Source organism: Aspergillus aculeatinus, assembly GCF_003184765.1.
Source record: "Aspergillus aculeatinus CBS 121060 unplaced genomic scaffold BO66scaffold_68, whole genome shotgun sequence".
Lineage (NCBI taxonomy): Eukaryota > Fungi > Ascomycota > Eurotiomycetes > Eurotiales > Aspergillaceae > Aspergillus > Aspergillus aculeatinus.
In genome coordinates, this window is record NW_020291537.1 from 1 (window position 1) to 20963 (window position 20963).

The 20963-nt window shown below is 54.2% G+C and overlaps 8 protein-coding genes across 8 annotated transcripts; 3 read left to right on the forward strand and 5 right to left on the reverse strand.

Annotated features, from left to right (window-relative positions):
• Window positions 1-1411: 1411 nt before the first annotated feature.
• On the reverse strand, window positions 1412-2812 carry BO66DRAFT_334645 (putative cell division protein kinase (Ctk1); the record flags this gene model as incomplete). Its single annotated transcript, XM_025644214.1, has 5 exons — window positions 1412-1444; window positions 1492-1647; window positions 1721-2551; window positions 2607-2709; window positions 2757-2812. The coding sequence occupies 5 exons, from the start codon at window positions 2810-2812 to the stop codon at window positions 1412-1414; spliced, it is 1179 nt and encodes a 392-aa protein (XP_025498890.1).
• Window positions 2813-3187: 375 nt separating this feature from the next.
• On the forward strand, window positions 3188-6465 carry BO66DRAFT_462718 (uncharacterized protein; the record flags this gene model as incomplete). Its single annotated transcript, XM_025652392.1, has 8 exons — window positions 3188-3420; window positions 3540-3632; window positions 3710-3795; window positions 3859-4493; window positions 4565-4956; window positions 5009-5088; window positions 5145-5250; window positions 5308-6465. The coding sequence occupies exons 1-8, from the start codon at window positions 3385-3387 to the stop codon at window positions 6463-6465; spliced, it is 2586 nt and encodes an 861-aa protein (XP_025498891.1). The 5' UTR covers window positions 3188-3384.
• A 717-nt stretch (window positions 6466-7182) lies between these two features.
• BO66DRAFT_384106 (coiled-coil domain-containing protein MAD1) lies at window positions 7183-9947 on the reverse strand. The gene is made up of 4 exons (XM_025646082.1): window positions 9791-9947; window positions 9594-9726; window positions 9385-9536; window positions 7183-9309 (listed from the first exon to the last, which is right to left on the reverse strand). The coding sequence occupies exons 2-4, from the start codon at window positions 9724-9726 to the stop codon at window positions 7345-7347; spliced, it is 2250 nt and encodes a 749-aa protein (XP_025498892.1). The 5' UTR covers window positions 9791-9947; the 3' UTR covers window positions 7183-7344.
• A 171-nt stretch (window positions 9948-10118) lies between these two features.
• Window positions 10119-11359, forward strand: BO66DRAFT_395688 (L30e-like protein). The gene is made up of 2 exons (XM_025648276.1): window positions 10119-10563; window positions 10726-11359. Exons 1-2 carry the CDS (start codon window positions 10242-10244, stop codon window positions 11100-11102), a joined length of 699 nt encoding a protein of 232 aa, XP_025498893.1. The 5' UTR covers window positions 10119-10241; the 3' UTR covers window positions 11103-11359.
• Window positions 11360-11662: 303 nt separating this feature from the next.
• Window positions 11663-13253, forward strand: BO66DRAFT_384114 (DUF409 domain protein; the record flags this gene model as incomplete). Its single annotated transcript, XM_025646083.1, has 3 exons — window positions 11663-11984; window positions 12072-12693; window positions 12767-13253. Exons 1-3 carry the CDS (start codon window positions 11669-11671, stop codon window positions 13251-13253), a joined length of 1425 nt encoding a protein of 474 aa, XP_025498894.1. The 5' UTR covers window positions 11663-11668.
• A 525-nt stretch (window positions 13254-13778) lies between these two features.
• On the reverse strand, window positions 13779-15052 carry BO66DRAFT_217221 (uncharacterized protein). Its single transcript, XM_025642642.1, has 2 exons — window positions 14856-15052; window positions 13779-14748 (listed from the first exon to the last, which is right to left on the reverse strand). Exons 1-2 carry the CDS (start codon window positions 14901-14903, stop codon window positions 13975-13977), a joined length of 822 nt encoding a protein of 273 aa, XP_025498895.1. The 5' UTR covers window positions 14904-15052; the 3' UTR covers window positions 13779-13974.
• Window positions 15053-15689, reverse strand: BO66DRAFT_217220 (uncharacterized protein). The gene has a single exon (XM_025642641.1). The coding sequence runs from the start codon at window positions 15526-15528 to the stop codon at window positions 15202-15204; it is 327 nt and encodes a 108-aa protein (XP_025498896.1). The 5' UTR covers window positions 15529-15689; the 3' UTR covers window positions 15053-15201.
• A 206-nt stretch (window positions 15690-15895) lies between these two features.
• On the reverse strand, window positions 15896-20508 carry BO66DRAFT_432221 (ATP-binding cassette transporter; the record flags this gene model as incomplete). The annotated part of the gene is made up of 6 exons (XM_025650630.1): window positions 15896-17176; window positions 17245-17635; window positions 17704-18586; window positions 18639-19589; window positions 19645-19812; window positions 19883-20508. The coding sequence occupies 6 exons, from the start codon at window positions 20506-20508 to the stop codon at window positions 15909-15911; spliced, it is 4287 nt and encodes a 1428-aa protein (XP_025498897.1). The 3' UTR covers window positions 15896-15908.
• Between the last annotated feature and the right edge of the window lie 455 nt (window positions 20509-20963).

A 20963-nucleotide genomic window follows, 5' to 3' on the forward strand; every position in this document is an offset into this window, starting at 1 on the left:
CCCTGGTTTTGTGACGGTAATCTCTCTCCCCCCCCCCCCCCCCCCCCCCCCTCCCTGCCCCCCGGCACGAGCATTGAGGCCGCCCCTTCACCCGCCATGACCACCGTCTTTTTTGATTAATCTTATTTATTATCATATCGAAGTGAAAAATAGAGTCATCATTGCAATTAGCCAGGTACATTGTAGTAAGGCACCAGTCATCATTCTGTATCAAACTATGATGCATGATACTAGAGAACTAACTCTGAACTGTGGTTCCAATATGTTGCCAATTGATCTCATCTTCGGGAGTCCATGATTTAAATCTACCAATGTGCTACTCTCCCCTTCTCCCCTGTTATGCTCGCCCCACTCGATGAACGGAAACCGCTGTGCTACGGTCGACCAAACCCCTCAGGTTTCTGACTTCTACGGAGTAATACACATTCAGAAATATCTCGGAGATTAAATTAGATACCATGGTAAGATGACGAGAAAAGAGTTTTCATGCATGCAAGAGATGACTCAGCCACGCAGTGTTCAGGAGTAGTCTGTCTAGCAGCACCAATTCTTGAGATGTTGAGCCGAGTCACTCCGTTCTCCGGGTCCTCCGTACTCCGTACTACTACTCGTAGCGACCTCCACTCACCCTTCCAGCATTGGATACTTCTGCGGCTGTGGGATCCGACTGATTCCACCAAACGGCTACAGTGCAGGGCAAGGGCCAACGAACATTGGTCGTTCGTGGTCTTGGCAACCTCATCAAGAGTTATGCATTTGCAGTTTGCATGCATGGAACCATCCGCACGGAGGGAAATTTGGGAAAATAGGAAAGACAAAAATAAAAAAACAGACAAATCCCACACTCAGCAAACCTTCCTCTCCTACGGTCCTACTTCACGCTTGCAGAGCGGATTGTGATAATTGTTAAGTAAGCCAAAGCAGCGATCCTTGCCGATCAGCCTTGAACCTCCTTTGTGATTGCAAGCTGTTCCCTCGAAAGGTGAACCTCCCGTGCCGTGGGAAGACGCCAGTTCATCGCCAAATCAGCCCATAAAGCCCCCCTTTGCAGTTTAGTCATGATATTACCACTATCTTTTAACGAATCAGCAGGAGGCATCGGTAGCCTGAGGCTGCCCTGAAACTGACTAGAAACCGGGGCTGCCTGTAGGTTGCGCCAGCCAATGAGTGCCTGGCATCGTTCTCAGAGACACAGGCCTGTGCCACAGTTTTGCTAACTTGCGGGATTGCATCCATTGCAGATGAATTGCCGAGGTGGGCCAGGATCCTGCTGCTCTGCAATCATCGATCACATGACGATCGACAATCCTGAGAACTGGCTAACAGGCAGAGGTCGACTAAGCAACATATACCTACATCTTGCGGACCAAGGTCAAGTGTGCAGGGGATGTTCGGCAAAATAGACAACAACTCAGGCATTTGAGAAGTAGGGGTGGTTTAGCGCCTATGCTGGTTAATAACAGACAGACACTGATGTCCTGGAAGACGTACCTCTTCAGCAGAGAGTCGCTCGCAGCTTTCATATCGGACAAGTTTGCTGACCAAGTCACGCCCCTTGGACGAGGCTCCTTTGAGGATTTCGTCCCACTGTTTGGCGGGATATTTCTTGAACTCTATCTTTCCCCAGTCAGGAAGAGACTTTGTTTCCTATTGTCAACGTCAGCTCGTTATGATGTGAAAGGTGGCGTGAAAGATGGAAGCAGATGGGTTGAAGACATACCGGCCAAGTGCTCTCGTCCGGAGTGCCCAATGTAAAGAAGATTGACTGAATAAGGGAAAGATCACTACCAACTGGTCCCGAGTCGAACAGTTGATGATGTCCCACGGACAAGGCCTCGGCCACGACACAGCCAGCCGCCCAAAGATCAAGGCTATTTCCGTAGCCCTTGAAGCCGAAAAGGATCTCCGGTGACCGGTAGCAGGTGGTTCCTACATCTGTGATCTTCTCATCGGCTGGTTCCGAGTCCCTAGTTCCCTCCTTCCAAGCGATGCCAAAATCTGCCAGGTAAGCGGGCCCATCGGGAGAGTCCATGAGGATGTTGGATGGTTTGATGTCCCGATGTATGATCCCCAGTGAATGTATATGTGCCAAGGCACGAAACATGTCTTTCAAGTGAGATCTTGTCTGTGTCGCCGTCAATGCGCCCCGGCGGAGCAGTTGCTCGAAATCATGCTTCATGAAGGGGAAGACCAAAGCCAGGCGTCCTCCGTCTAGCTTGAGTGTGTCGAGCAATGGAATCACATGGGTACGGGCTGCATCACGCAGCAGCTGAATCTCACGTGTGGCGTGGTGTGGAGGCGCCAGCATGTGTGGGATGAGTACTTTGAGCGCGACGACAGTGTTGTCCGCTCGCCGCGATTTGTAGACAGTCGAGTGAAGACCATCAAAATGATGGAAGCACGACTGGTATGGACCAATCACCTCGCCATGACCTGGATCAGACTTGTCTGACTCCTCTTGAAGCTGATCTTGACAGTCATCAAGACGGGCTACCGAGTCGATGGTATCTGCTGCGTCAATTGCCTGTTGGCAAAGCCTTTCATATTCTTCCTACGCACTCAACAATGAGAAACGGAAGCAATGACCATAGCAGGAGAGAACTGACACGCGATGAAGCTTGATCATAAGCTTCGTTTTCACATTTCCTCGCCTGGGATTGGGCCTCTGTGAATGCAGCGGAGGATGAAGCTCGCTGGAAGGCAGTGGTACTATATTAAATAAGTACGAGTCTGGGAAAGAGCAGTTGAATGCATACAGTGATTGAATAGCCGTCAATCTTTCGGAGAAGCCTAGATCTCTCTTCCACTCCATTGCTGTCTGAACCCTCGTCTCCGAAGATTGAGGGAACTAGAAACAGAAGTGCTAGTAAGAAATAGACTTGTATGCGAATGAAGCGGAGCTCGTCCCTAACGAGTATCCAATACAAAACACAGAACGTGTTGAAGAGGATTGTTCCAGACCGAATCTTCGGCTGAATGAACCTTGAGTCGACGGTAAGAGCCGTACGGTAACTATCGAGCGTTCAAGCGTTCAGGCGGTCGCGGGGAACATGTGACAGCTAGACTTGGTCAGAAGTGGTTTAGTGTGTTGCCTGTTGCGGACTCGGCCAGTTCGGCTCCTCCGCCTGGCCTTTCGTCGGGCGTTGCAGTCCGTCCGTCATCGTCATCACCATCCATCCTCGTTCCCCGTCCGTCTCCTTCTCTTCCCTTCCTCACTCCACCGCCAGCTTTTGTGCCTTAACGCGCCTGTCGGCTCCTCCGGCTTCCCTCCCCTCCGTCGCTTCCAAACAATCACCGTGTTGATGCTCATTAATTCCTCTTGAGCTAGCTCTTATTATGCGCCTCCGAATTTTGTATCCTCGCAGCTGTGATCTATGAGAAGTAATGGACCTCTCTCGGCAGGAGTATCCGGCGCTGCTGGTACGATCAATCTCCATTGCAACACCATGCCCCAACCAGCCCCCACCTAATCAAATCTATACCACAATCAATGCTATCGCACAAATAGCTGATATTCGGTTTCATTGTTCTACATACAGGCCTCTTTGCAGCCCAGCCAGGCGACCAATGTGCTTAACGAGCGCATTCGCACCATAAACAAAATCAATGCGGACATTGCGGACTGGCTCCAGGTAAGGAACCTCCTACCTCCTTAACCCTCTTCCTTCCTAGAACGTACCGGTCTAACGCGTGGGGATGTCAATTGTAGGAACGTCGACGCATTGAAGAAGTATATGCTCAAGGCCTAAGAAAGCTTGCGCATCGCCCACAGTTAGACAATGGAGCGGCGCTAGGGTAATGCTGGCCACCCGGGCACGTTTCAAGCTTATGGAAGCTAACATGTACATCGCACTGCAGCGTATTTCAGATCCCATGGCAACGCATCGTCAGTGCTACTGAATCCATAGCGCTCTCCCACGAAACCTTCGCGCAAAAGATCGATGAGGATGTTGAACGACCTCTGCGGGAATACAACAGCAAAAGCCGTGAACTATCATCGATGCCTGGAATCCAGAGTGACCTTGCGGCGTTGGCGAAGAATTACGAGACGGCGCAGAAGAAGGTTGAGAAGGCCAGGGAAAAGGGCCCCAAGGGCGCCGACAAACTAGCCAGTGCTGTGGCTGCTGCCGAGGAGATCATCCAGCAATGGGACTCAAGGGCCCCGTTTGTCTTTGAACAGCTGCAGGCGGCAGATGAAAGTCGCCTCAATCATCTAAGGGACGTCTTGACTCAATTGGAGACCCATGAGTCCGATCAGGTGGAACGCAGCCGTCAGGCGGCTGAGAGCTGTCTCAATGTTCTCCTCAACGTCGAAACAGCAGACGAAATCAAAACATTCGCGGCAAAAGTTAATGGCGGACGACCAGTTGCTCCGCGGAGACAGCAGGCCGCCTCCCCTCCTCCCGTAGCCCCGCTCTCTCCTCCACCGCACCTTCAGGATGATGCTGCCAGCCAGCGCTCGGAAACGTCGGGACCAGCCAGAGCGCCTCCCGGTAAGTATTCACTCTCGGCTGCGAGGGAGCCTGATGTTTCTAGGCATGGTAAACTAATCGGTCAACCCTAGTTCCTGAGCCTCGCCACAGCACTCCTCTCGGGGGATTGAAACGACTAGGAACGGTGATGAATCGACGTCGGAGTATTGTACAGCCTTCCGGCGGTGGTCCGTTCTTCTCAGACAAGAAACACCGAAGCCCATTTGCTTCTTTCAAGAGAGGGGATTCGCGCGATCTGCAGATTCCGGAGACTCCGCCAGAAGGATCTGATCGTCCCGGCACCGCCTTGAGTACTCAAGAGGGCCATTCTGGATCCTTGAATATTCCAGGAGAATTTCCCGAACACGAAGAAGACTTCAATAGATCAGCATCTGGTCCAGTCTCTCAACCAGCACCTGCCGTGGCTAATGGGGAAACCCCTCATGAGATTTCTAACGAGGCGAGTTCTACCGTACCGAATGAAGTAAGTCGCACCTGGAAATGCCCAAAAAGATCCTCACTGATAGCTTGTCCAGCCACGAGTAGACTCGGAGGGCTTCTCGGAGCGGCCAGATACCATCGACGAGATTACACGGGCTCAAAGAGAAGCGGCTGGGTAGGTTATTTGCGCCATGCTGATCAAAAGTTCATTGCAGGCTAATATCATCGCAGTTTGGAAGAAAGTGGCATAAATCTGACCATCCGAGACCAGCCGATCTTCGAGGATGAAGATCAGGCTAAGCAGGCAATGGATGATATGGCCAACCAACTTAGACTTGTGAGTACAGGACACATAAATACCGCGTAGTTGAAGAGGCGCTAATACCCTGCATAGCGAGCTCAACAATCGGGAACGAGGCGCAATGCAGGTACTCTGCGCGGCCGGCGTGACGTCCGCAACACGGTTTTCATTCCTAATCCCGTCCCCGGAAGCGAGAACCCTGTCTCGCCCTCAGCATCTGATCCTCCTGTGCCACTTTCTCCCTCAGCGCCTTCGAGGCATGTCCATTCACCCACTGCCGCTACAGATGACCATACGCTCTCCGACACCACGTCGATTCGCTCGGGGCATACATTGCACAGCGCATCGGGCATTGTCGCCCACCCAGAGCTTCACGGACCTGGTCTCAATGCTTCGATAATAGATACCGTCAGTGCATGGTTCTCTGAAGGAGCCATAACAAAGACCCACGTTATCGGCGAACTTGCTCTTGCCTACAACCCTATTCCCGACACGCCGGCAGAAACTGCTCGAGTTCGACTCGACAACTTCCAAATATTGGAAAAGGTAGCCGCTAACCCACACTTTGTCAGCGAAGAGAAGAACAAGGGGCTATCGGATGAGCAAAGAGGCCAGTACAAAATCAACCTAAGTGGCATTACTCGCCCCTCGCCGACCGTGGCTTTCAAGTACCAGATTCACTTTGATCCAGTGAATGCTTCGAGCTATTGCCCAGTCATCTTCAAACCAGTCTGGAACATCGAAGATATGCAGGCCAGTGTAATCATCTTCTACTCCGCCAACCCTTCATTCCCAAAGGGAAGTTCGATCAACGTCAAAAATCTATTATTGACGGTCAACCTTGACACATCCCCTCTTGAAGACCGAGAGGTGGCCCATGCCACAGCTGCTGTCATGTACCCCAACACGGGAGCCACGTTCCGACGCAAGCAATCGGCGGTGACTTGGAGGCTTCCTGAACTTGATGTCACAGCAGGATCTGATGGCAAGTTTCTCGTTCGGTTCTCGACCGGAACCAGTGGGCCGCGGAAGGGTAAAGTGGATGCGAGATTCGAGGTGCACAGGATCGAAGATGGGGCCCAACTAGGAATCAGCACAGCTTCTTCACCCGAGCAAAGCGTACAGAAGAGCACTGATCCTTTTGCGGACGAGGATTCAGGAACGCCGACTGCGGATGCGGGTTCGTCTTCCGAATGGAACAGAGTCCCCACTCTGCGCAAACTGGTCGCAGCTAAGTATGTCTCATCTTGAAGTCTGCGTCCGTGACGACTCCGCGGTGTGCGAGTCTTCAGTACATATGTACAATGAGCCAAACCCCCCGAAGTGTCTCCGAAGTGGCGCATAGGATGCCCAGCACTGCATCTCGCGGTTATTGCGCACAGCTATTGGAATATATTCCATGCCGTTGCAGGACTGTATGTACATGGTTGGTGTGTGTTCGTACTGTGTTTGCCCCGCCTGTACCTGTACAGTCACCACACCAACCACACAGCGCAGGTTTTCTAATTTCCCTTCCTTATATCTTTTCACTATGTCAAAGTCCTCTCTGTCTGCCATGTTATTATTCCCTCAACATTTCCTTTCCTTTATAAGCTTCGTTTCCTTCTCCTCCCGGACTCGTGGTGGTGTAAAAAAATCATCCCTCCTTCTGTTCCTTTGTCAGAATAAGTGGAAATGTCTAATGCCTTGTAAATGCTCAATGCTCAAGTTCTACGTCGTGCTCTGTCTCTTTGGTGTAATACTTCTTCCATGAACACCCACGTTCTACCCATATCGACTTGAGACCTTAGATTCTATTCTACAAGCTAGTTCCCCGGGGCTTCTTGTGACTCTGCTCAACAGGGTGTGTATTCGACTTGCACTAGGCACTAGTGTACGGAAATTGCGGGCATGGCATCTACACATACCCTAATTCGTGATAAAAGACACGACCACGGATCATGAGAAGTTTGCAACGGTATAACAAACATGGCACCAGTGATGCCTGTGCCGGGGGAATCATTTGAGCTATCGAGCTAATCAAACATGCACACACACACACATATACAGAGAGAGAGAGAGAGAGAGAGAGAGAGAATGGGGCGTGGAAGAGTGTGCACTACTACTGCTGCTGCAAAGATTGTTTGAAATCTACATGCGCGCCGCCCTGGTCGTTTTATCGTAGAAATCCAGGGTCATGGCCGCCAGGAAGCAGGGGATATCCTTGCGCTCTTCGACCCAGAATTTGACCAGGGGACGGATCTCCATCGCGAAGAGGCTGTTGGGACCCCCGGAGATCTTCATGGTCCCATTCTCGCCGTCGAAGATGATCGAGTTCTCCTCGCCGTTACCCATGCTGCCGGGTCCCTGCGCGTCCGATGACGAGCCCCCACTATCCCGGTCACCGTGCCGGTACGCCGGGGAAAGATGGAACATGGAGGTCACGCGCACGCGGCCGTTGGGGAGGAAGTCCAGCTTGAAGCCGAGGAGGGAGGCGACCGCCTCGCGGAACTCGGAGGACTTGGCGGTCCAGATCTCCTTCAGGCGGCGCATGCGCTTCTCCTTGTCGGCGACGGCCCGCTCCATGTCCTGGATGTCGAGCTTCATGCTCTCGAGGGTGCTGACGGGGACGACTTTGATTTCTGCATTGTGGTTGTTGCCGCCACCGCGGAGCTGCGCTAGCAGATCCTGGTTCTCGGCTTTCAGGATGCGCAGGGTCGACATCTTCAGGTTCTCGGCCTCGGCGGTGGGGTTGTCGCGCAGTTCGAGGATGCGCGTGCGCGACTTGGCCTTGAGGGATCGCAGCTGCGATTTGGCGGCCTCCAGCTCTTTGCGCAGGAGGGTCGTGGCCTGCTCGGACTTGGTGAGCGTGTCCTGCAGGCTGCGGTTCTTGCGAGACAGGATGGACAGGCGTTCGCTCTCGGCGTCGCTTTCGGCCGGTGAGAGGGGGCGCTTGACGCCGCGAGGCTCGTCTTGCTGCTGCTGCTGCTGCTGCTGCTGCTGCGTTGCCGCCGATTCACGCTGGGAGAGCTCCTCGTGAACCTTGGCCAGTTCGGCTCTGTACTCGTCGACAAGCTTCTCCAATGTGGCGATCTGCTCGGATTTCTGCTGGTCGAACTGGCTCTGTTCGGCATTCATGGTCTCCTCTTCGGTGTCAAAGGTCTTCAACTGGGCGCGGAGATACTCGACCTCTTTGATGGCGAGGGTGCGCTGCCTCTCAAGGCGGGCCTTAGCACGGCTGTCTGCGGTGGCTCCGCCGGCTGCAGAGGCGGTAGCGCGAACAGTCTCGAGTTCCTTCCGCAGGGTGGTCTTTTCGGCTTCCAGGCTTCGGATCTGTTCCTCCTTCTCCAGGGATTCGGCCTCAATGCTGCCCAGCTTGTCGACAAGGGTGGCTTTCTCGATCCGTTCCTGTAGCAAAGCTTTGACAACCGATTCCGGAGAGTCAAGCTCAGCCGGTTGGTCGTTACCCTGTAGGAGACTAGTCCAGGACCGTCGCTCGTCTTCGAGTATCTGCATCTGGATCTGAACGGTCCCTAGCTCAGACTCCACGCCCTTCATGAGTTGTAGCTGATTTTCCAACGATCGCTTCTGCTCCTCTACCACCTCCACATTCTTCTGCACCTTACGCAGGTGACGTAGCTCGATCGTCTGTTCACGATTTGTAGTCTCCAAGTTTCTGATGTGATTGACCTGGTCCGACAGCTCCCGCTTGAGAACAGACAGTGCCTCCGTGTCGCTGCCTTCAGCCTTCAGCCGGAGATTCTCCGATTCCAGGTGTGCGACTTCCGTTTCTCGTTCCTGTAACCTTGTTTGCGTGGTATTCATATCACTTCGTACAGTCTGCAGGTCGTTCTGCAGCTCCTCGAGTGTTTTTTGAAGCGATGACCGGATCGTTTCCAACTCGTTGACCTGATATTTGGACTGTCGTTCCTGGTCGAGCAGTTGCGCTTTGGTATCGTCGACATCTTCCTGCAGGGACTGGTTCTGGTCTTGGAGAGTCCGAAGTCTTCGCTCCAGCTCCGCTTTCTCATTGAGTGCGGCGTCCTGAGCCTCTTTCAATTCTTTCGCAAGGGTCTCGCTCTTGTGGCTGGCACGGTGACTGGACGATTCTGCTACCTAAGCACGATCCCCCCAAGGAAAAACAAATTAGCCATGAAGAACACGTCCGTCGACTGAAAGGGGTGAGCGTACCTGGGCTTTGCGGAAATCCGCATCTGCCTTCAATTGCAATTCCCGCAGCTCTTTCTCATGGCGCAATACCATCAAGTCTCGCTCCTGCTTGAAGTTCTCGAGTTCATACTTTAACGTGTTTACCTGGACGCGCAGTTCTTCCTTTTCGGTATCTTTGGAGGACGATAGGTCAGGATTCCGTGCGATAGTAGAGGGGGTGCAGGTCTCACCTGGTTTCGAAGGGTGAGCTGGTTCTGCCAGACGACTCGATAGCTGAAAGACACTCGGAGCTGGAGGGAGAGCCAAAGGGGATTCAGGTGGGGGAGAGCCCCATGCTGCACGCGAGTTTCGTCTTGAATCCATCTATGAACGTCTTCCGTTAACTCGAAATCTCTTGTTATGTCATGCGACGAAGGGTTGGACGTACACTGAAGGATAGAAGCAGGCCAAGCGAACCTGGCTGGACGGTTCACCTTTTGACAGCAACACAGCACAGTCAATGCTAGGGATCACAGATATGCATAGGCCTGACCTCCAGTCTGGTGACGGGAAGTACAAGCAAGCATCACTCAAAAGCTCATCCACTAGTACTTCATTTGTTTGGGGTTTGCATGCGCGGCGATGAACATCGGCATCCGCACCTGCACCACGCACCACGGCCACCGGTGCTGACTCAGCCGCTCACCGCCCGCGAAAGCTCCCACTTTAGAATAGGACTAGCGCCGAAATTTTGAATGGATTTCGAATTTTTGCGGGTTTCAGCAAAAAGACCGGACGACTATTTCTCCCCCACGCCCATCGCCCTCTCTCTCGCCCTCGCCCAACCCCTCTTTCCCGGACTCAGCATCAAATCCTCGAAGCGGGGTCTAATATTCACAATGGCCAAGGACAAGAGCGACAAGAAGGACAAGCGCGAGAGAAAGGAGAAGCGCGCGGAGAAGGACGGAATCTCCAAGAGCAAGAAGGATAAGAAGGAGAAGAAGGACAAGACCGCTCTCGCCGACGCCGTCGAGAAGGAGCTCACCACCAAGGTTCTGGAGGGCATTGAGCAGGCTGTCCCTGCTGATGCCACCGTCACTGGTGTTGTTGAGGCTGAGGTCATGGATGTCGACAGCAACCCCGTTGGCGCCCTCGTTCCTTTCGCCCAGCCTCTGGTTGAGGACAAGCAGGCCAAGAAGGTTCTGAAGAGCGTGAAGAAAGGTAAGAGCATCTGCCTTCGATCAACACAGACTCTCTACCATGCATTGAGTCCTAGGCCTCTGGTCTTGTGGACATAGATGAGCCCGGGAATCAGTGCAGATTTCGACTGATCAGCGCGACCGTTCCTGCCTTACCATATACTAATTGAAACGCCTCGAACAGCTGCTGTCAACAAGTGCTTGAAGCGTGGTGTCAAGGAAGTCGTCAAGGCCCTCCGCAAATCTCCCATCCCCGCCGCCAACGCTACCATCGCCGTCCCCAACGGCGTTGTCATCCTTGCCGCCGACATCTCGCCCATGGACGTCATCTCTCACATTCCCGTCCTGTGCGAGGACCACGGCATCCCATATGTCTTCGTCACATCCCGAGCCGAGCTCGGTAACTCTGCCGCCACGAAACGCCCCACCAGTGTCGTAATGGTTGTGCCCAAGTCGGCCTCCAAGGGCAAGAAGGGCGAGGACGAAGGTGAGGACTTCACCGAGGTGTATGAGGAGTTGGCCAAGTTGGCTCAGAAGGAGCTGAAGCGGGTGAACCTGTAGAGGTTCATCGGGGGTGATTTCTTTTCCGTTATTTCCTTGATCTATATGGCTTCTTTTGTTTTGTCTTGTCAACTTGCGATGGCTGTACAGTTCCACTTTGATGCCTGACAAGGCAGTGCATGTCTTTGGGGTCTGGCCTTTGGGACGTGCTTATATGGGTTGATCTTTTATGACGTGTCCGTTGCAAAATCCGGCGTTCGCAAATGGTGTATGAAAAAAAGGCAGGATGTCTTCAAAATTAAACTCAATTGACTGACAAGATATGATTCTTTTTACGAGGCGGTAGTTCCAAGATTATTTCAGTAAGCCTTCTGGCGACCTTTCAGCCTTGCCATTTTTCATTCAAAGTGCGTGGGGCAACACCGGACTCGCTCATTCTTAATGATCCACGCTAGTTCCATCCATGATGTAGGTTCATTGTTGCTTAAGGGGTATTTTTCTTAGTGCGAGGGCGTGCAATGGAAGCATTACGGGAGTGGGAAGGCTTGGCGTGCAGCGGATCTGCTCCTGAGCATCTTCATCTGCTTGAACCCCATCACACCAATATTCTGAACCACGCAGTGACTATGGCGCCGATGCTTTGGGTGGACGCTAGTCACCCTCATCGATCGTTACTAGCTGTCTTCATATTGTGGAAATGCCTGTTATTACTACTCGCTGCCTTCACACCGGGGCCCGGGTACGACACCTCGACCACACTGATTGATTGGAACAGTGATCCGACCAAAGCCCCATTACCAGCCATTTTGGAAACGATATCGACCAAATTGACCCGCTGGGATGCTATTTACTACACCCACGCTGCCAACCGGGGCTACATCTTCGAGCAAGAATGGGCCTTCGGCTACGGATGCAATCGACTAATCCATGTCTTGGCGAATGGTACTGTTTCCTGGGCTATAGAACCAACCACTAGTACCGTAACAATAATATCCTTCCAGAACTCTTCCTGGCTAACGAGCTCCCTAGGCTGTCGCAAGCTCGGCATCCTGGACTATGCCTTCAACGCGAGTCTGGTGGGCATCGCAATCTCCCACGCCGCGCATGGCCTGTCCGTGATCGCGCTCTACCATCTCGTCTGCGCGCTTTTCCGCGGCGCGCAGGGCGGCCGCAGGGTCGCGCTCCTCGCCGCCTGCCTGCACGTGGTGTCGCCGGCGGGGGCGTTCCTGTCCGCGCCATGCGCGGAGAGCGCCTACGCCCTGTTGAGCTTCAGCGGCTCGCTGCTGTTTGTGAAGAGCTTCGCCTCTTCCTCGTTGGCGGCCAGCTCCCGCTCGTGTCAACACGACACGCTGCTCGTTCTGTCCGGGGTGCTGTATGGCGTCGCCACGACCTTCCGCAGTAACGGGTTGCTGAATGGCCTCCCGCTCTTCGAGGAGGCGGCGCGGCAGCTCGTCCTGCTGTCGCAGCAGGGTGTTTCACTCGCGCAACTGCGCCGCTTGCTCGCTGTCGGGACGGCCGGGGTCTGCGCGGGGCTGGGCTTCGTCCTCCCGCAGTACTTCGCCTACCGGGAGTTTTGCACGGACCGGGAACCGAGGGCGTGGTGTCGGAGGACCCTGCCGAGTATTTATAGCTTCGTGCAGGAGCACTATTGGTACGTTTTGTCCATTCAATGCCAGTTGTTCCCGCCCCCCTCAATGGCCGACTAACTCATCTATGTACAACAGGGACAATGGATTTCTGAGGTATTGGACAGTATCCAACATCCCGCTCTTCGGCCTCGCCGCCCCCATGCTGGCCATCCTGCTGGCGTCGGGATGGCAGGCTCTGAACGGAGAATTGAGGTCGCTGTCGCTGGGGGCGGGGATGCCCTCGCGTAGTCCGGTCGAGAAGCTGCGGGACTCGCGACCGCCGCAACCGCAACCGCAACCGCAAGCTCGCGTGACGGACCGGCTGCTGCGGAGCCTGGCGGTGCCGCAGGTCGTGATTGCGGTGCTTGCCTTCTTCAATCATCATGTGCAGATCATCACGCGCGTGGCGTCGGGGTATCCGATCTGGTATGTGTGGGTTGCTTGCTTGCTGCTTCGGGGAGGGTCGGCCACGGAAGAGGGTGGTGGTTGGTATAGGAAGGGCAGTAGCCTCGTGGTGAGTTATATGGTGGTGTATGCTCTTGTTCAGGGGGTGCTTTATGCTTCGTTTTTGCCTCCTGCTTGAGGGAGGGTGGACTGGGCATGTAGGATAGCATGTCTAGATACGATCACTTCTCTATACCACTCTTGTTGGCACTGTAACCATGATCCAGGCTCGAACTATTCCTGCTTCCCAGAGTACGTACACCCTTCGATTGGAAAATCGTGTACATGCAACCAGCTCTGTGTATGTTGTTACAGGCTTGGGATGGGATGGGATCTGAGTAGTAGTAGGCAGGCAAGCAGGCAGCCTCCCTCGATCAAGACTCGGATGATCTTTCATTACTCATTCGCCGTCTGCTAGCATCGTCTACAATCCAGATGAGCTCTTCGTCCTTGGGCAACTGAATTAATCAAGGGAATCGGCATGTATTATCCTTCTTTCTCTTCCACGATTCCAACTTGCATAGTATTTATCTGTTCTCCGGTATCTCCAATTCAGAGAGGCACTCAACGTCTTGCACCAACAGGCCATTTCCAAAAATCTACTAGGTAGCAACCGGCATATACCTCTCCAATACGTAGCAATCACCGAGAAAAAAAAGGTGTCTAGGCAGTCTCGTATTTGCGTTCAATAATCTAAAAATACAATTCGTTAAGAAATTGCGACGGACCCAGTCCTTCGCAAATATCATAACAGCCCCCAACATCATAAATACTAGGAGGCCTTCCCAAAGTATACAAATTCATGTGAAGAAAACCCGCTTCGCTTTTATCGTAAAACTTCATCCCATCATGCCCGTTACCTAAGCGCGCTGGTCGGACTGCAGGGCCTGGAACGGCTGCTGGTTGTCGACGCCTTTCTGGCGGCCGGCGGGGGTACCGGCGGGCCCGCTCTCCGCCGACTTCAGCTGGAAGCCACCCTGCGCCAGACGGCCGGGGTCGTTCTCGCTGCCGATGTCGGTGGTGTAGCTGGCGTTGGGGGCGTCGTCGGGGATGTCGCCCTCCTTGAGGTTGATGCCCTTGGGCTTGGTGTTGCCCAGGTTATCGAGGACGTCGTGGACGTAGGAGGGGGCCACGCCGGCCACGCCGCCTTGGTAGCCGCTGCCGCTGGCGGGCGCCGCAGCAGTTTGCTTCTGTTGTTGCTGGCCGACGGGGTGCTTGGGCTGGTGCTGGTGGGGGTGGACCTTATCGGTGCTCTTCTGCTGCGACTGCTGCTGCTTCCCCGAAGCAGCAGCAGAGTACTCGCCCTTGTTGAGGCCTAGCTCCTGCTTGGCGGCCGTCGAGCCGCCAGTGTAGCCGGACTCCGGGAGATGGGCGCCAGGGAAGTTGCCCTGGCCGCCGAGGGCCTCCGGGTACTTGTCTTGGGTGTCGCGGTGGTTGGGGTCGATCTTGCGGGCGCTCGAGGTGTCGGTGTTGGTGACGGTGGAGTTCTTGCCGTCGACGCCCATGGGCTGGGCCCCGCGGTTCTGGGCGTAGGCGCCGCCCTTGGTGGCTGACTCGGCTGCGAGGGAGTCGTTGGTGACCGGGCCCGAGGGCTCGTTGATGGGCTGCTCATAGCGTTCGGGGTCGGAGGTGACCTATATCTGCCGCGTTAGGACATTGTTTCTCAGGGATTGAATGGGGGAGGTGTCCCCGGGGGGAAGCACTCGCCCACGGGGAGAATGCCGTGGAACAAGGAGCTTACCTTGGTGCTGCGCTGGCCGGGGGGGATGGGCTGTCCTTGGAGATCCATGATGAAGAGATTTGAGTGTTTTGTGAAAAGGGTGGTTGTTTGGGTAAGTTGTTGATGTGATGCGGGTGGTTTGATGGGCTTTGATTATGTTCGTGGGATTTGATTCTGCTCCTGTCCCTCGAATGCAATTGAGCAGGCTATATAGGATAGCATGAGCTTGCATGTCGTCAACCGGTGCAGTACATGGGAGCATGCTACATGATGTCACTCTGACATTACATGCCCACAACCGAATCCCTTGCACAATCAGCAGAGAAATAATCAGTACTCATACGTCAATGAGCTGGGCCCTGTGGCGTCAACCTTCCGATCGATGACCGGGAAGAAGAAAAGCTGAATGATGTTGTTGCCCAGATCCGTTGTCATCTCCCATCCTGCTGCAGAGAGGATCCGCCCATTTCCCCCATTCTGGACCCCCCCTCGATTGCTCTTCGCACCAAAGGAGTGGGGAGGGGGTCAGCGTTCGGTCCACACGCTTGATTGCCTTTTCCGGTATGCCGAGGAATCCTGGAATCTGATGCGTTTGTCGATAGGGAAGAAGTGGGTTGAAATTGCGCCATAAGGGCGGTTGATGCTGTGTGTCTGGATGTCTGCCAGGTGCGGTGAGCTTGCACTCTTTCCTCATGGAGTTGACTTGACGAATGACGGACCGTGGACGTCATTAGGTCGCTATCAATCAATCGCCTTTCCCTTTCTCTTATCTTATCGGTCTGTGTAGTGGTAACTTACGAGTAAACTGGCAGCATGCAGATAAATCTAGCATTTCAAAAATGGTATGAACAAGAGTAACTAGAATCAAAATTATACACATATATTTAATTTGTCTGCTATTAATATAGTGCTAATTTGTACTTTGAGTTGTTGACACTCGACCGAGCCGTCGGAGGGTCGGGGGTCCTTAGCGTCCTTCGCTACGGTCGCATCAGCATTCTGCCATTTTGACCAATGTCCCCCCGTATCACAGGTTCTCTTCACGAATGGCTCTGAACGGGCATGCTGAGAGCACTACTGTTTCTGCTTCTGCTCCTTCTCCCGCTTCGGCACTCGGGCCAGCCAGTACAGAACCAACGCGCCCACCACGTTGAAGGCGACATACGCCCACATGATGCCGAAGTTGCGCCAGCGCGTGCTGTACTCCGAATGGATCGCGGCCAGACATGCGTTCGTCTCCTTCACCTTGCAGTAGTGGCAGTCGCTCGCGGCATCCGCGTCCAGCAGATACCCGCCGGCCGTGGCGATGTGCTCGGCCAGATACGCGCCACACGTCTGGCCAGACGGCGGATCCAACACGGTGAACTCATTGCCCACGCACGTCACGTTGGCATTCGCGAGGCCGGTCGACAGGACGGCGGAAACGTAGTACGACAGAGGCGAGGCGCGGTAGAGGAAGATCCAGAACCGGGGCATCTGGGCCGGCGACGCCAGCACCCCGCAGAAGAAGAAGGCCAGGACGAACATGAAGTTGGCGATATTGCCCCCGGCATCGGCGGAGCCCGCGCAGGAGATGCACAGGTGCGCAAAGGTCGACACCCACAGCAGGAACACCCAGAAGAGGAGCCACATGAGCGCGCCTCTCTCCGTGCCCTGGCCGGCGGCGGCGTCGGCGTTGCGGTAAAACCCCACGGGGAAATAGAACAGTGCCCACATGAACACCGACGCAAGGGTGTACCAGGGGATCTCGCATAGGATCTGGCTCAGCATGAACACTTGCCAGCTGTAGGTCTTGGCTGGTCGCTCGCGAGCTTCGTACAGCGAGCGCTGTGCGATGAAGTGGGCGAATTGTTGGTCGACCAGCTGCCCGACGATGCTCATCAGCTCGAAGATTGCGAACATCTGGTTTTGCAGGCCTTGGATGCTGAGTGGCGAGTTGAGAAAAACGAGGCCGATGAACAAGCTTGTGGCGGTGCAGAGTAGAAGCTTGGAGTAGATGTAGGACGGAGTGCGCCAGGTCTGTTTGAAGGTACGCTGGGTTAATAGAACAAACTGGCGCCATGTTGACACCGCAAACTCATTATAAGAGGCCGGATCATCACGGCTGGTGCTCGGGGTATCAAATGTAGGAATGGACCGAAGTCGTGCCAGTTCGATCTGAACATCGCGGTATTCGGGGCTGGAGCGCCAGATTTCGTGCCAATCGACCTCTGATTTGCTGCCGGGGGCAGCGCCAATCGCTTCCAGCATCCATTCGCCTGGATTGGCATTCGGAGGACAAGGCTTCGCACCGTTTCTCTGGTAGTAATCCACCAGGATTTTAGAGTTGGCTCCAATGTCACCTGCGCGGTGTTAGCGCCTGTCATGCTTGACGTTGAGGCTAACTAGCCCTAAGAAGAAGATGACTCACCAAAATACACCGTCTTACCCCCTTCAGCAAGGAGTAACAGACGATCAAAGCGTTCAAATAACATGGCTGAGGGCTGGTGGATGGTACAGATGATTGATTGACCCGCCTTGGACAGTTTGGTGAGGAGGTCGAGAATAGCCCAGCTGGTTTGAGAGTCCAGCCCGGAGGTCGGCTCGTCAATGAATAGTAGCAATGGGGGCTTCGCAGCCAGTTCAACGCCAATCGTCAGACGCTTGCGTTGCTCGACATTCAGGCCTTCTCCGGGGACGCCCACCACAGCATAGGCGTAATCCTGCATGTCCAGCAACTCAATAACCTCATCGACGTAGGCCAGCTTCTCCGCCTCTGGCACACTCTCTGGTTGGCGAAGAAGAGCTGAGAATGTAAGGGCCTATGGAATAGCGATCGTTAGTGTCGATCTTCTAGGCGCTGGTGGATCTGGCGAGGCTTGTCTCTCACCTCGCGCACGGTGGTCGTCTCCAGGTGCAGATCTTGCTGCTGCGCATAACCAGTCTTGCGCTGGAAGCTCTTGTCTCGCAGCTTCCCATCAACCAGCATCTCTCCAGTCAAGATGCCCACCCCTGCGCGGCGGTCCGCAAGACAGTCCAGTAAAGTGGTCTTCCCGGCCCCCGATACCCCCATGAGGGCTGTCAAAGTGCCTGGCTTCACCCACCCATCCACATGATCCAGAACCCGTCGGGGTTTACCTTTGATCTTGATATCGTAGCACACATTGCTCCAGTGGAATACACCTCGGGTGCCCTGAAAGGTCGGCTCCTGGGTGGGCTTGTAGTCACCCCTCGGCTTTTCGAGTAGGGCTGTCACTGGGCCTGAGGGCAACGACTCGACGTCTGACTTACCCCAGGGCAGGAATCGTGGGACAAATCCGCGACGGAAGACAAGAATTGCCCCTTTAGACTTCTTGGCCGTGACATACTCACTCGCTAGGAAGTAGACGAGGTGATTGAAGATCACCATGGTGATGATGATACCGACGTTGCGCCACTTGTGACTATGGTAGTAGCTGTAGGCGGAGCCGATATACGCATCCCCGTTCACGTAGTCTTGGCCGCGCACCGCGCCCACGGCGTCACAGGCTACACTCGTGCTGCCAGCGGACGTATAGGCTGGGATATATGACGCACAGGTGAAATTGCGCGCGTGATATTCGTTGACCATCAGCGATTCGTACCCATAAGCGACCGGATTGAGGTAGTTGATCCAGCGGCACCAGGAGAGCATGTAGCGGATTGGAACCACGAAGCCAGTGAAAACGAGCAGGGCAAGCATGATAATCGAGGCGGGAACCATTGCTTGTTGTTCTGTTCGAGATACAGCGCCACTGATAGGTTCTTAGCCTTTGCATAACATCTCAGATGGGACAGTGCACTTACATAAACCGGAAGACTCCCGACATGGCGAGAACAATCAGAAAGACCACAAACAGGTAATAGAAGAAGTTGCCGGGTGTCCGGTTGAGGTTCGTCATGAAATAGAACACGAGATTGAACGAGACTGTTCCTGTGATTTTCATGGGTAAGTCGACCAGGACCGAAGCATACGACTCGGCGGAAGCGTGGTAGAAAGCATAGCGGACCTGCTTCTCGACAATCGGTCGCTGGGCATAGAGAGTCATCACCTCCAGAATTGAGGCAAATGCATTGAACAGAATCGCCATGAATAGCACAACAGCTCGCCCGTAGAACGAGGCCGTCGTCTGGTCGAGGTTGTAGAACAGGGAGGACATGATCAGGGCCATGATCACGTTTCCGATCATAACCCACACAGAGGGACCAGGGTCGGCCCAGAATCGCCTCCATCCTCGCCACATGCACAGTCTCACTTGCTGGGAATAGCTGAGGAGATAAGGCGAGTTGAGGCGCTGTCCCTTGGCTTGACAAGCTCTCTTCAGCTGTCTGTAGGCGACAGAGTCAGGGCCGTCGATTGGGTGCTGGGCTTTGTAGAGCTCAATGCTCTGCTGGAGTGCTTTATACTCCTCACTCCTTATCCAGGCAGCTGCAAAGTCGTCTGCCGTGCGAGGTGGGTTGCATTTCGCACGAACGACGCGTTCTGCAGGGAAAGCCACGGAGGTGAGAAAATCTGGGGTGGTTTGACGAGCCGGACACTCAAAACCAAGATCGACGAAGTACTGCTTCGCCCGGTGAGCGGGGCCAAAGTAAATCTGCCGCCCTTCGTAGAGGACTAGAGCTTTATCGAAGAGATCGTATGCGCTTTGCGGTGCTTGATACATTGACACTGCGCAGGTCTGACCGAATAGCTCCGACTGCAGCCGCAGCGTTTTGCAGAACTCGATGGCGTTGGCAGCGTCGAGACCGCGTGTTGAACTGGGAATTGTTCACCATCAGTCTCAGAAGCTCCAAATTCTGGTCTGCTACTCACTTGTCCCAACACTGGAAAGGCGCATTGGCTAGGGTAGCCTCGGCAATGCTTACACGTTTGCGTTCGCCTCCAGAAACTCCCCGCACGAATTCGTCCCCAACCTTGGTGTGAATGGTGTGACTGATTCCGTACATGGCCATAACGACATCACGCAGATGCTCGCAGTATCTAAATGAGTAAAGGTAGGTCAGCAATTAATTCAAGCGGCGGAGTCAGGTTTAGAGCATAGATGACTTACTGTTTTCGAGTGACGCCGTCCGGGAGCTCCCTTTGACAGCGTGCAGATGCGGCAAAGGTGAGGGTATCCCCAACCGTCAGCATAGGAAAATGAACATCAACCTCAGCGGTATAGATTGCATCTCCTCGGTGAGCTGTGTGCATCTCACGATCCGAGATTCCGTGATAGTTGAAATACGATCCCTGGTTGATATGGATGCCATTGCGATCCCCGGAGATGGCTCGGAGGAAGGTCGAGCAGCCAGACCCTGGGGGACCCAGCACAACACACATCTCTCCAGGGTCTAGAATGCCATCAAAACCTCGTAAGATGTCTACCCGTGTCTGCCCTGACTTAGTGGCGCTGGGCCAAAACCGACGGGCAATCATCCCGGGCAAGGCGAGCCAGATATTCGCAACCGTCTTCTGAAAGTCCGTCGAAGTGCTATAGCCAAAGACATGAAGATCCTGAAAGCACAAACCGACGCGACGGAAGTCCTGGCCTCTCTCCGCCGCCAGCTCAGCGACCCCTGTAGCCCATGCACGCGCATTGAATCTCTTGCTGAATGGGTTCAGCGGAGATTCGGGATCATTGGCTGGAGGGTCTGTTTCCTCTGGGGGGTTGTCGGCAGGAAATGCGGCCGTCATGTTTTCGTGAGGCTCAAGTCTGTAGTAGGAGTAATAGAAGATGCTATGATGAACGAAGAATTCAGGAAGTCCACCGCTCTTGAGACATCATCAGCCAGAACATATATCTTAAGAGATGCTAGTCTGCAGAGCTGTGGTATGTAGGGCAATACTTTCGGTCTATGCCGGACTTAACAACGGCCGACACCCTCGGCCGGCGCTCAAATAGGCAGTCGAGACCGCCTTACATTTTCTCGGCCGATGTCGGGGTATTTCTCTCAACTACCTTTTTTATATTATCCCCCAAAGACCAGGCTGTCTGGGGTCTGGACCCTTACCCCAGCTATCTCGAAACACGGTTTCCTTCCCTTGATCAGATAAGCACCTGTCTTCGCCCTTAGCACCAAATCTTGCTCCATGAGCTGACAATCCGGACCGCATCTTGGGTAAGGCGCTGAGTTCGCTGCGCCTACTCC